General features: G+C 36.6%; 1 protein-coding gene across 2 annotated transcripts in view; it reads right to left on the bottom strand.

Moving 5' to 3' along the window:
* The window catches only part of CPNE8 (copine 8), an 82,234-nt gene that overhangs the window by 55,163 nt on the left and 12,503 nt on the right, over positions 1–14,568 (bottom strand). For both annotated transcript variants that reach the window (XM_015851701.3, XM_085512000.1), the window contains exon 3: positions 8,436–8,482. In XM_015851701.3, coding sequence (XP_015707187.1) covers positions 8,436–8,482 — 47 coding nt within the window. The remainder of the gene's footprint in view (positions 1–8,435; positions 8,483–14,568) is intronic.

Below are 14,568 nucleotides of genomic sequence, written 5' to 3'. Positions count from 1 at the left end.
TTTTCCTTTTATTACTTGATTCTCATTAAAACAGAATAGTAGAGAACTCCAGACACATTATTTCTGTGATTTAAATAGATTCAATTACTTTCAGGAATTATTTTTCCTCCTATAATGCCCCCCAACATTCTTCCAACACCACTCATCCAGACTGGCCATCTGGAGAAGTGAGTCTGTATCCAAGAGCATGACTGCCTTGTGAAAAGCAATCACCCACCTCTGGTACAATGAAATATGCAACAGAAGCTGACACATCTTCAAGACATAGCATTATGAAGTCTCAGAAACAGGAACAACCCTCAGAAGTGGCACGGTGGTGATTTGCATCTTTCAATAGCGCGTTCATATTCTCTCATTTAAGTTCACTTTGTTATGCTATGAGATGTTCAGTCGTGACAGTATTATTCAGAAAGATTAATATTCCAGCACTTCCCATGAAAGACAAAGATGTAAAACTATCTTTACTACAAGCAATACCCTCTCAAAATTAACAGATGAAGGAAGCATAACACACAGTGTCAAATAGCATTCCCTTCTGCCAGCACTTTACCTCAGTTCTTAAAAGACAGATAAAATGATTTCCTGATCTCACTGGAAACTTGAGAGCCCCTGCAAAAAGGCTTCTAAGTCCTACAGCACCATTTCGAAAGCAGCATTAAGAGCAAACACTGTATTTCTTCAACTCTTGTAAGCCAAAGCAATTGTTATGAAAGGGGTAAGGCCCTGTTTGGAAGTGTGTCAATAAAATCTCCAGAGTGGTGAAGATACCAGATATTCAACTGGAACACCCAGAATCTCTTAAAAATGGATTGGCATTTCTGCTCAGGATCCTGGAAACAGATCAGAACAAGAACAAATACTTTTATACAGTTTGCTTCATCGGGAAAAAGTCAGTCTCTTGAGAATACTCAAGGTATTCTTTGAAATGCTAAGTATCAATGAATGAGAAATGAAAGTAGTACCAGAAAGTTGGCATTTCTGTGGGAACAAGTATGGCTAGGATACACATCTGGGCTAAAGTCCACTTTGATTCAATTTGTATTTATGTAAGATGAAGTTTCTCATCAGTTTTCAGGTGAAAAAAATCTCAATATTTATACAGAAAACCACTCCCTGTCAACTGCATGCTTTAGAGCATTCAACAGTACTGGAGGCCAGGAAAAACTGGAAGCCAGGATGGCTGGCTAAATGAAATATGCAGCAGTATCTGAAGGTGTGCACTGAGAATGAGAAGCCACTCTGACACAAGCTTCAAAGCAGGAATGAGAAATGAAAACACTGGGGCATGAGGACCATCACTTTTTCCATTCTGAGCAGGAGTAGATCTCACCGGAGGTGTGTTTTTTCCACTTCAGGTTTCCTACTTTCTTGCATTTGCACTCTCAGAGCAAGTTAGACAAATACTCTCAAAAATGGGAATCAGCTGCAAGTGGAAGAAACTCAAACTGAAATCTGATGTTTACTCAAGAAGGAAAGAACTCTGGGCATTCAAGGTCCTAGGATGACTACGCTGTAACTAGCAAAGCTACCTGAGGCTCACCAGGTAAATTAATGAGCTTATTTATTACAATAAAACTATCACGTTATGTCCAACAGAATGAGATGCACATATGCAAAAATATAAATGAAAACATCTCCCAGTATGTGTGGATTGAAGTAGTAAACTGTCCTAGAAAATTCCAAAATCACCAAGTAGAAAAGTGGTACCTTCAGAAACTGATCGTGCCTCTCGAATACTGACATATGTGGAACATCAACCACCTCTCGAAAGCCCATTTCAGTAAAATTTTCTCAAAATTCTCCCTCCTTGTGAAGTTTAAGAAAATAACAAGGTCACCTCTTAGCCTTTTTTCCTCCAGACTTGACAACCCAAGCATCCTTAGCCTCTCCTCACAGGACATACCTTCCAGCCCTTTTACCAGCTTTGCTGCTTTCAAGGACATTAACATCCTGTTTTCATTGTAGAGCTCAGAACTGTACAGAATATTGAAGGTGAGGCCACACCAATGGCTAAATACAGTGTCAGGATGCAGCACCATCTGTTTTGACTGGCTGTCTATGCTATGTTTAATGCACCCCAAAGGACACTGAGTTCTCTTACAGAGAACTCTTAAGAGAAATAGTAGGAGGTAAACAATTCTTTATCTGACTAACTCCATAAAAAACTGCTCTCAAGAATTTCAGAATATGTCATTCACTTGGGGGATAGTAAATGGACTCATAGAACAAAAGAATGGAAAAAGACGTGTTAAAATGCATGGACTTTCACTGTCTGTAGACAGACTGTCCATTCTGAACATTCAACTCTCAAACTTAGGGTTGTTCTTCACCAAAAGCTGCAATCCTCAAGCATATTCCACACTGCTCCAAGCTTCAAGACTCTACTTTGGAGACCCAAGTTTCACTCATCAAGAAATGGCATACAATGTTCTTACAATGCTTGTTAAACACTTAAGAGAGATGAGCCTCAGGCTTTAATGCAAAGCTCTGCTAGCTACTCTACCACTTACTGGATGCTAAGAAAACTGATCAGTAAGCTGGAACGTATTCCATGAGAAAAAGCTAATGGAGCTTGGCTTGTTCAGCTTGGAAACGAAAAGGATTAAGGAAGTTCTATTGCCACTGCCATACCTAGGCAGCATCGTAGAAGACAAAGCCATAAAGTTCGAAGAACATAACAAAAAGACGCTCGTATGACAAGTGAAACCAAAGAAAATTATGGGATATAGTGAAACAAGCCTCCAAAATGAGTGATTAAGCTCTGGAATAGGTTACCCAGAGACTTGTGTAGTCTCTGCCATTTAAGTTTTTCAAACATGATTTGGGAAAGGCCCTGACATAATCATGAAGATGGCTTTCCTTTAATCAGGAGGCTGAACTAAACACAGTAGATGATTTGAAGGCTAAATAACACAAGGGTTATTTTCACCTAAAATATTTCATGACTATGTCATATTTCCTGTATCGGGTTGCTAAGTTTTATAGTTCCATTAGAAATAGCTCTATGTATGAATCTGAAAGAAAAGTTACTTCAAAAGGAAAAATACTTATTACTTATAAAGTGGCAATGGCAGTTCATTTTTAAAAACAAGATAATATAAAAAATATATGAGTAGTTTCAGTCCCTTCAAATTTGATTTTTTTTCTTTTCCTTCTAGAAAACAATATTCCATTTAAACCAATACTCCTGTTATATCTGGGAAATGCTTTGGTCTTCATTTGAGAGACACGACAGAAGCCTATAAGGAAAAGAGGAAAGAAGATAAATATGCAACATGCTGCTGATTAAACCACTGAGACTAGAGGAGGGCTGACAATGTGTGTTATGCAACTGCCTTTACAATGAAATTCTTACAGTTCTCAGAAGATTGAATTCAGTACCACAGCTAACTTGCTACTAATTTTAAATTAATTTTCTTATATTAGGCTTCAGTTTTTTCAACTGTTTACTTTTCTTCCATGGGCTACTTAAATGGTTCTGTCATATTAAACTAATATAATTAATTACTTGTAGGATGGCTATTAAAATTTATCTTGTAGATGACATCAAAATACTGGCCTCTAAAAACCATCAGGCTGTGTTTTTAATAAGATAAAGAAAGCATCATCTTTTTAGATCTCTTTTCCAAATTAACGATGGCTTTTTAAAGCAGAACAGGTTATTTCTATAATCCAGTAACTTACAACTACTAGCATAGCAGCTAATTAATTAGTTGCCTTCATGGCCTAGTTTCCCCATTAACAGTTGTGCAGATCTGAAATCTTAACATGGCCAACAAGCAAATAACTTCAGAAACATCATTCAGGAGAGTAAGAAAATCAATTTAACTAATTAAATGGGGGTGGGGTGGGGAAAGTGAAATAAATAAATAAAAGCATTCACTTTTTGTATTAGGAAATATGAAAGATGAAGATTCTCTGCCCCCTCCTAATGCAAGTTCTCCATGTACAAAGGGATTTTATTTATTTAGTCATCTTAATTTTTATACCATCTCAATTTAGTGATCCATCCGAAAGGGCTTTGAAATTAACGGAAAACCGTAAGCTTCATTTTGATATCAGACTTACAGAGGCCAGTGAGTGTTAAAACCAGTATCTATTCTCTATTTCCCAATCAGAAGATATGAAGGAACTACAATGACCTAATCCAGACACTGGCAACCACTTTCTGTAAGAAGTCAGAATCCATTCTTACTTCAACCTTATGGCTGTAACTGAACTTGAGGATAACATTTCTTAAGACATCTTTTATTTCATTCTTAAAGATTAATTAAGTTTCACTACAATTGCAATAAAGTTGATTTAATAATTACATCTATGCTGAAAAATTCCATGTGTATTTTTTTCCTCCTGATTTTATCTCATTTCTTTTCCTGTTTCTTCGATCTTTTATTTCTTTTACAGATGAAAATGTTTTCCTTAATGAAATTAAGTGTTTATATTAATAGTTTACATTATTCTATTAATAATAGATTAAATCATCTACTCCTTCATTGGGGAAATAATTTGAATTTTTTAGTGTATTGTATCCAGTCCTTTGATAATTCATTACTTTTCTGTCTAGTCTTTCATCTAAGTGGTTTCTAAGTAACACTTCTTAACCTATTGTCATGCAACTGTAAGCATATAGAACATAGAACCGATCCTTATTTTTCTGTGCCTTGGCTTATTTAAATGAACAGTTTGCCTTGAAAGGACACACGTCTTTCTTGAAAAGATTACTTCTTTTATTCCCTCAGACAGCTGCTTCCTTCTAGAAATCTGCCCAAGAAAGTTTTTCAGTGAACTGAATATCACACAAAAGAAGAACTTATTCTTTCTTCTTTATTGGGATAGAGTAGTCTGCTCCAATGCTCTCTATTGCTTGCTTCTATGTACTAAGACTTTTTCTATGGGGCTTCTAAAAACCACATTCCCATTTATACTTTGGCTCCTGAAGAGGATACAAATTCTTGTTGCAAAGAAACTTTCACTGGTACTCTTTAAATAAATAAATAAATAAATAATCCCAATAAATGTTGATCATAAAGCATCTGGTCTATTCTTTCCATTAAGACAGCCTCTGACTTCTACTCATGGAAGACTCAAAAGTGTACGTTATTAAGGTGAAAACAGTAATGAAACTGTAGATGCTACAGTGAAATACATAGTTACTAAACATATGACTAATTGTCCACTTTGAGCACAATCAAAAGATCACATAAAATCATATGGTACAAGGGGAGAATATATGTATCCTAAAGATCAATTTATTAACATAATGGTTTAATGGGCATTTACTAATAAATAATTATTTATATTATTCCAATAATTTACTGCATTGAAATTATATAGGGAAGGAAACATAAAAATAAGACTCAATTTTGTGGATGAAAACCTCTTGCAAGGTCCCAACAAGTTTCCATTGCTAAAATATTTCACCAATTTCTATCATTTACTTAACATTTAACTTTAAAATGCTCTGCTTTTCACAATTAACATCCTCTTGGAAGTGAAGAAATTCACATTCTTCCAAAATATTATTAAAGCATTTTATAGACAGCAGTAAGTTATACTTTGCCATATTTCGAATGTGTCCTCACAAAATAAGGTAAAGTGGGTGTTTTTAAACTTGAAGATTAGATTCTGATCATGCATTTGTTACTAATTCTAGGAGTGGGAATACCTGATGATCACATTTCAAGTAACAACAGAAAAGCTGTTTAAAAAATAACAGCCTATAAAATTGAGAAGTAAATATTTTGTTTGCTGAAGATTTGGTGTACAAGAATAAAAGTGAGTAAAACACTGGAATCTGTACAATAGGCAAACAGGAGTTGATCCCAGCAAACATCTACTCAGAAATTAAACTGAGGACTTGATTTAACTACTCTATTGGATCAATTCAGATCCAATATTCAGAGCAGTTGAGGGGGAAAAAAGCACATTGGTGAAATAGAGCACTACAGAAATCAACAGAGATTCTGAAATGATTTAGTAAGTTTATGATCCCCAGGCATCTTCTGCAGTCTTTGAAAGAAAATCATTAGGCAAAAGAAGCAAGATAACTTGAATAAAAGGATAAAGAATGGAGAAAAAGTAAAGAATGCTGACATGACTGAACACCATCCTTTCATGTCCACATATATCATTAGGGTCTTATTATTTGTCTTGTAGTTTTCTCTTCTCTGTATATTTCCAGGTGGTTCCCACATCCATGAGCTAATGAAATACTAAACAAGTGTTTTAACGTAACAGTATGACACATACAGACACTGAAAACAGCATTACTGTGCTCACCACAGCAGACAGAAAAAACACAGAAATAAAGATACGTGGTAATCCATCCAACGTACATTATCAACTAATTTTCTGCCTACTGCTATATTCTGTACCACTGGTATACATACCATACACCATAACATACAAAATGCAATCCTGAAACGGCTCTTCTACTGTGACAACCTCTGAATTTTGACTGTCTTAACAGCTACTAGGAACAGAATTCTATTCACTGAACTTTACATCCAATGTAGTAGAAGTGTTGGCTTTTGATTATCACTTGGAGGCATTATGAAAGAATGATTCATCTTATCTACTGTGGACATCTAAATTAGATACGATTAACTGCCCTAGGGAAGTTATCTTCTTTCACTAACTATAAATACTTTAAACAGTCAAAGGATGTGTAAATAGCTATACCTAAATGATAGACAAGATAATTATGTTTTAAGTGTGGAAAAAAAAGAAGGTAAGATTCTCTATCAACTGTCTTGTTGAAAGTCTGTTTTAAATGATGTAATTCCTAAACTGGCACATGATACCATAACCGCATGCACTCCCTCATCACTGAGAAGGTACAATACAAGCACACCATCCTATTTTGCTTTAATTAGGAAAATGAAATTGCATAAAACAATACAAAGCTGTAAGATGGTAGCACACTTCAGCCATTACAAACCACTTAACAAATTTTTGTTAAGTAAGGTGATAATGTTATAATTTGACTGTCAGCACAATTACAGTAAATAAAATGATTAATACCTATTACCCATTAAAAAATTAACAGTTAACAACAGAACAGAATGAAAATTCCACAGAATCATACATCAACCTTAGACAACAACAACAGAATTTCTCACAGATAAATGCTAGATCAAGAAACTACCCGAATAACTTAATGACTTCACTACATAACTGCACTGAACTGCTTATAGGCACTTGAATGCCTAAAGGCTCCTCCATTTTCAGAGTTAGCTATCCAGACATACAGAACTCTGTGCACATCCATTACTTCTGACAATTTAGTTAAGATTAGACAGTTCCCACTTAGATCTTCAGTCTGACATTTTTTTACAGAAATCATGAGAGGAATGTGAGATCCCGTAGGCATACTGAAAGCATGTCAGGTACACAGTACAGAACTAGAGAGAGCAGTAAGTTAACTACAAATGATGAGCTTTTGTCCAGGACAGAGACAAATTCAGTTCTCTAAGGCTGACAGAATGGAAATCCACATCCACTGTTTCATCCCAAATTATGTTTCTCCAAACAACTAACAAGAATGCCAAAAATAAATGAAGAGGTTTGATTTCTGTACCCTGAGCCCCTTCAGACAGTAGTAAACACAAAGAATATCAGTTCTGAAAACAAGAATATCACAGCTGCTCTTTCTTACAGTGAGCAACAGCAAGACAGTTAATTCCTCTCGTGGCTTTTCAAGTAACCATCAATCCTCCATTTAAGGCAGCTAAAAAGCACATTCCATCCAGAGAAAGGAAAGATGACGACCCTTCCTCCAATGCTTTCACTTCTTTCAAAGAATAACATTAAAGGAAAAAGAATTTGATAACTATGTACAGGGAGACAGCTATAGGATATCCATGCTGACATGCTGTGTTTATCTAATTGAGAGATATTTGATTTACTTTCTTAAGATATGACATATGCCTGCAAAATTTACATGGATAGGCTAAGATATAGTACAACCTATGCACATCACTCTTCCTCCCTTTTTGTCTGATGAACACATTTTCAGTAGGACCTAACTTCTCTCAAACCCTGTACCAACACTATGCCACCACACCTGTAGGTTACTTTTGCTGATCCTAGACATCACAACAGCTGTATCTTTCCACAGATCTTGTACTGCTTGAGTTTCCTTCTCTCCTGATATACACAAACCGTGCTCCGACTGACAGTTTGACTTCATATACCTCACAAAGGGTGTAAAACAGAATAACTGCATATTTTATTTTACTTCACCTTTTGATGAAAAAATGGGATACAGATATGAAACATGAGAATAATGTGACTAGGTATTCCTCACTGGAATATAGGGTTCCTACTGTTTAGCATGGCAATCAAGAGGCAATGACATTCTCTCTTCGGGGCAAATGGCAAGCATTATATACTACAAAAGTTTATACACATGTGTATATATATGTACATCTTACCTCTCTCCATTCTTTGTTTCCAATGGCTTGTGTGTACAAAACGCAGACTGTGAAAGGAAAAAAAAAGAGAAAAAAAAAAAAAAGATCATTTTGAGAATTGAATGTTGTTTTATTTTAATTAAATATGTTGATTTTGTAGTCCATTTTGCTGTCAAAACTACTAACTTGGAAAATCAGGTATTAGTGTTTCCCCTCAGTTTTGAGTATGTCCCCCCATATAAGTGACAAGATAGTCTGGTTGTTGACACAATGAATTATGAAATAGAGTGGTTCTAAAATGGGAGGCAACAACTAAAACTGGCCTCCAGAAAATCACCTACAATCCTTAGGAGCAAAACTGGATAAAAGCAGGTTTTCATTAAATGTGGATAGTCTTAACTATCCTAGTTAACCCAGTGCATAATTACACTAAATTTCTTCTTCTTTCAGGAGATGAGAGAATTAAAATAAAAACAAATGAGGTCCCCACTGCAGTGAGACAGGAAGTAGAAGTGGAAAAAGGAAAAAAATTGTCAGGTATTCTTTCTTTGTTCTGCTGTAAGTTCTTCTCACGTACTTAAGTATATTGCATACATATCTCTCTGTATTAAAACCTAATACAAATTGAATCAATTACATCTGCCTATGTAATCTGTGTTTAAAACATCAAGAAGCATCACCTCCCTGGTTTCACTGTGCTTACAGATTTGTTCTTCTAATACAGAATCTACTTCACATGAATCTTCAGCTTTCATCACAGAGGTACAGTTAATTAGGTCTCCCATACTACGAGTATAAGCATAAATCATTTGCACTGAATGAGTACTGCAAACTTCAACAGTTTTGAACTACTGTACCTAACAACTGTAAAGCAATGATATCCTGAAACTCTCACCATTTCCTAAATAAGGGAAATACAGATGCACAAACATTTCTGTCTGTCAAATTCTTCTCCTGTACCAATCATTACTTCCCAACAGAAGACAAAAATACCACTATTTTGAGTAGAAGGTATAAGGCTGGTTTTGTTCTCAACCAAGTCAGAATCATCAACTGATCTAAGCAGAAATGAAGTCATGCTTCAAATTATGCTTTCTTCTTACTTGGAAGGTAATACACACAAAAAACACATTAGGAAGAGCAAAAAAAAAGCAAGTTCAACATTTCAGCTTGACACAGAACTTAACAGTTCAACTTTATTTTTTCCCAAGAAGATACTTGTAGAAGAAAAAGCTTTTATACAAAAAATAAATCGAAATCAATCTCTGTCTTCCTTCATTCACTCTAAATGAAACCTCGGACAATCACACTACTGGCTTTGGTTCCTGATTATAGTAGGATGAATCCAAAGCAACGAGCCTATTTTTACAGCACTCTTTGGAGAAGATTGCTGAAATATATCATATATGAAGAACGAAGCTAAACAGAAAAATAAGAGTGAAATGGAAGCTACAAAATCAGCTATGGAGACATCTAAAGGTTACTAAATTTCCAACTAACCTTCGTATCTATTGAGATCTGTGCCAAGTTAATCCTGGCAGATGTGGGAAATGTTGTCAAAGGAAGTTTCCACATATAAAAACAAACTAAGAAATATTATCTGGAAATACTCCTGGTGCTAACATGAAATCATGCACTCTCTCACATTTCCCTTCCACTTTCTCCACTGGCAACTCTTTTTTAACTGAATACCATGAATCCAGCAATGAGAAACATTTTCTGTCTTCAGTAGTGGTTTCTGAGAAGGCAAATATCTTACTAATTTCAAAAGTAAATTACGGTAACAACTGTGCACCATTGCTGTGAAACAAAAAAAGGAATATAAAAGATGAGAAATTTAATGTTAAGGAGAAGAAAGCAACAAAACAACTGTAAAATACCCGTTACTATCAAAGTTTCAGAAAAAAGGCATTTTGGCACTACTTTATCTCCTCAGTTTATGAAACCAAATGAAAGAGTTATGAACAAAAAGGCTAAAAGAAGATAACTGTTAAATAATTTTAGTCTTCTACTGTGGTTGAATAAGATGGAAGTCATGCAAAATAAAAAAATCGGTAAAGCTCCGCCTTAAGCCTAATTCAGTCTCTAATTCTTTTTCTACTTTTTAGAAGGCTGCTCACACCTCTGCTAGTATGAGTTTCTCTGTAGTCAGTTCACTATAATTTGGGTTTTTCTCTTTAGAGGATATAGAGTAAGCAGTGCCATCCTTCTCACCTTTTCCTTGCTGAGTCATTAGTGGGCTTCTTTTCCCCTCCATTCTCAGTGGCTTCCCAGTGCTTCCGAAAGGACATTTCAGTACTGGGACCACATCTCTAATATAAGAACCACTTATATATATTATACATATGTTTATAAACTTAAGGCAGGAGGAAAAAAAGCTAAGAATCAATAGTTTGACTTGCAATTTTCTGCTATTTAGCTGGTTGTATATACGACACATGAGGGCTGCTCTGAAAGTAATGCCTCTTAATTTATTACACTGGCCTGCAACATCAGAGGTGGATGTTGGTGGTATGGCAGTGGAGGCTGAGCCTTCTGCCCAATATTCCATTACATTCTGCTGCTGTCAGTAAAGAGGCAGCCTGACAGAATGGTGTCTGACATGGAAGTACATATGAAGCAAAGGTGAGGCCTCGCCTCAAGTACTGTGTTCAGTTTTGGGCACCTCCGACCAGGAAAGACATGGAGGTACTGGAGCAGGTCCAGAGAAGGGCAACGAGGCTTGTGAAGGGCTTAGAGAATCAGCCCTATGAGGAGAGGCTGAGGGAGCTGGGGCTTTTTAGTCTGGGGAAAAGAAGGCTGAGGGGAGACCTTATCGCTCTCTTCCAGTATCTGAAAGGTGCTTACAGTGAGAGTGGGGCAAATCTCTTCTCACTGGTGACAAGTGACAGGATGAGGGGAAATGGCCTCAAGTTGCGCCAAGGTAAGTTTAGGTTGAATGTTAGGAAACAATTCTTTACAGAAAGGGTAGTTAAGTACTGGAATATGCTCCCCAGGGAGGTGGTTGAGTCACCATCCCTGGATGTGTTTAAGACCCGTTTGGATGTGGTGCTCAGGGATATGATTTAGCAGAGGGTGCTATGGTTAGGCTGTGGTTGGACGTGATCTTCAAGGTCTTTTCCAACCTGGGTAATTCTATGATTCTATGATCTAATAAACAACAACAACAACAACAAAAGACTTAGCTGTAAAGAAAAAGGCTCATGAAAGTCACATACTTTCTCATAAAAACTTTGCAAATTTAGAATAATTTAAAAGGTTCTTCTTTCTTTCTTATAAAAATGATTGCCCCCCAGATTGTCACGTATTTGTCCAAGTTACTGATCTCCACTGGTGGTATGATTTATTACTCTGATAGCTTTAGGAGAGGTTTCATAAAGATCCCGGTATTATACTAATTACAGTAATCCTCCTAAACAACCTTCTCAAAGTCATTTCCAACTGGAGAGATGTGCTTTTCCAAATGAGCTCTTCCAAGGGAAGATACCAATACTCAAAAATGTTAACATTTAGTAATTTAATTAACATTTAGTAATTGGAGCATTTAAGATAGTGTCAAATTCTAGATAGATCAAAGTTTCACTAAAGAAGAGAGCAGATGTTTCAATGGTTACAGATTCAGTTCACAAAACACAGCAGTCTCCCACTTCTTATTTTCCTATATAGTTTGAGCATCCCTTACCTTACTCTAGTCCTCTCTCACTGAATTCTTATACACTTATCCTTTAACCTGGAAATTACACTAACTCTTCACCTCAGTTCTTCCAAGCATAAAAACCTCCATTCCCTCACAAGAAAGTGACACCCACAGTAAAGCTGGCCCTTTCTCCATGGTAATCCTCCCACGAACTTGTACCCAGTTCCAGCAGGCTCTTTGCTGACCAGCTTCTACACCTTTTAGGCAGAGCTTTCCTGAAAGTCCTTTTACTCCAAGTGCCATGAGATTCTTCTCGTTACTTTCTTATATGGGTCCATCCCCCCCAGGAGGATCTCGATTCTACCTTTCCAGTTTTTTGTAAGACACTCTAATTTCTATTACACTACTGAGTAGTTACACAAGAGAACATTCCATCCTAATTGGTGATGCTGCCACAGTGTACAGTGGTTTGGAGTGGCTGTTTGGTCAGTCAGTGTATGGGAAAATAATTTTGCCCAACTGCCTAAAGAAAGACCACACTAACAAATCTGTAGCTCCATGGCAGAAGGTCTTCTCTCTGCCTCATCATGTAATCACTGCTTTAGCTCAGACTCTATGAGAAATATAATAAATAAATAAATAAATACATAAGTGGATTTTCTCGAAAATTTTGCTAGGGTTTGAAATGCATATCAGAAATGGCCTCAAAGCCAGTGAGATCTTAATATACACAGCAACTTGGGGTAGTCCTATCTTTTATGAGATCTGGTGGCTGTAAATCCAGTTGGCCTAAAAGTAGATTGTCTGAAAGCAGTGTGGTTTTGGATTTGACACCTTTTTTAGCTAACAGGGTAAAGTTCCTGTATTCAAAACTAGTGCAAGAATGGTCTTTGTCCAAACAGAAACTGAGGAAAGACATGCTGCTACACTTCCAAGTACATAAAAAATAGCATTTTTCACATTACACCCTTCTAACTTCCACAGTTATATTATAGCCATGTATCTGCATTCAAACAAAGGACACTGGCATCAAACTAATTAGCTAATAAGTAGCCTTCAGAATACAAAATCTGCACTGCTTGCATCCACCATCAAAGCCACTTTGCCAAATCATTTCCTAAGTGCAAACACAAGTATGAGCATTTCTAGAGGTAAGTTTTCCCTTTCTTTCTTTACCAAGTGATGTAATACTGTATTCCATGTTTTTATATAGGCCTGACTGGCACAATAACTGGACGTTCACAATGGGAACCCCAACTCTGAAGTACATCACCAATTTGAATGCTTTAAATAAACCGTTTACAAGAAACAAGAAAACACTGTGTTTTGAACTGACAGACAAGGTTATAACACTTTAAAAAGTATATCCAAGTAACTTAATTTAATTCTATAAAAATATCACCGCCTTACATCTCAATGATATTATAAAGATAAACAGCAAGATTTCTTCAGGTTTTCCTGTCCCTTCCCTGCTGTGGGCCACGCAACAACCCTGCCCCAGCATGGTTTGCCCACAGACCACATCCTCTTTGGAAGTCTTTTGCATGGAGTGTTGCCTTTACAGGTTGCATTCCAGAAGCGTAGTTCCAGGAGTACCTTCAGCAGCTGTGTTTCTAGCTCCTAGCTGCTAACACTTTCCTTCTGAAATGTGTTTGGCAGGGCCTTGTGTGCTCCCCTGGCTGGCAGAAGCTCTAACTAGTGCTGGTTATTTATGTAGCTTTCAGGGCTGCCTGGAAGAAGCTGCGACAGTCAGAATGGATCATGGCCTCCTTCTACACAAGTCACATCTTGAAATTTATGCCTAATACAGTTTCCTATCTGATAAAAACCTGACGGGCTTGCCTAGTTTTTAAGCTTAAATGCTGTTAGGGACATCTCATCAATTTTGTTTAAAGATGTCTTAATTCAACACAGAAATCCCTGAATTTAAGCCATCAGGGGTAACAGACCACTGAACACTCTTCTAAATTGCTTAAAAACAGTTTGCAGTACACAACATACTCTGCTTCTTCAAAAACTCCCTGTATCAGAGACATGATATTACCTATGTCTTCATTTGAAAAACAACAACAACACCTTTATAGCTTAAGAATTTCAAAGGCACTCCTACCTTCATGCATCTACTCCCCAGGAAGCAGAAGTAATCAAAGGTCTACTGTGAAACCTCTCTTGAGAAACATTTGATTAAGATCCAACAAATAAACACTCAGAAAAGTACTTTTATATTTCATACTGCCTCACAATTCAGTATTCAAGTATATCCCACCAGGACACGGTTACGTGCCCAAACACATGATGGAAGCATGTCTGTCTCAGGGCTTATTTCCAGTGCCACTGAGTACAGTACATGGTATTCTAAGGAAAAAAAAAAGATTAGGCTTACAAAAAAGAAAATAAATCTACAGATAAAAAGATACGGAGAGTTGTAGAGGGGGCCAAATTGACACAAGACAACATAATCTAAGCATTAATCGATAAACAATACAGGAGTACTTTGATTCACCGCTATCAGGGAAA

Source organism: Coturnix japonica, chromosome 1, assembly GCF_054131305.1.
Source record: "Coturnix japonica strain WE chromosome 1, WE-NBRP24, whole genome shotgun sequence".
NCBI lineage: Eukaryota > Metazoa > Chordata > Aves > Galliformes > Phasianidae > Coturnix > Coturnix japonica.
The sequence above is the reverse complement of the archived record's forward strand: the minus strand, read 5'-3'. Positions and strand labels throughout refer to the sequence as shown.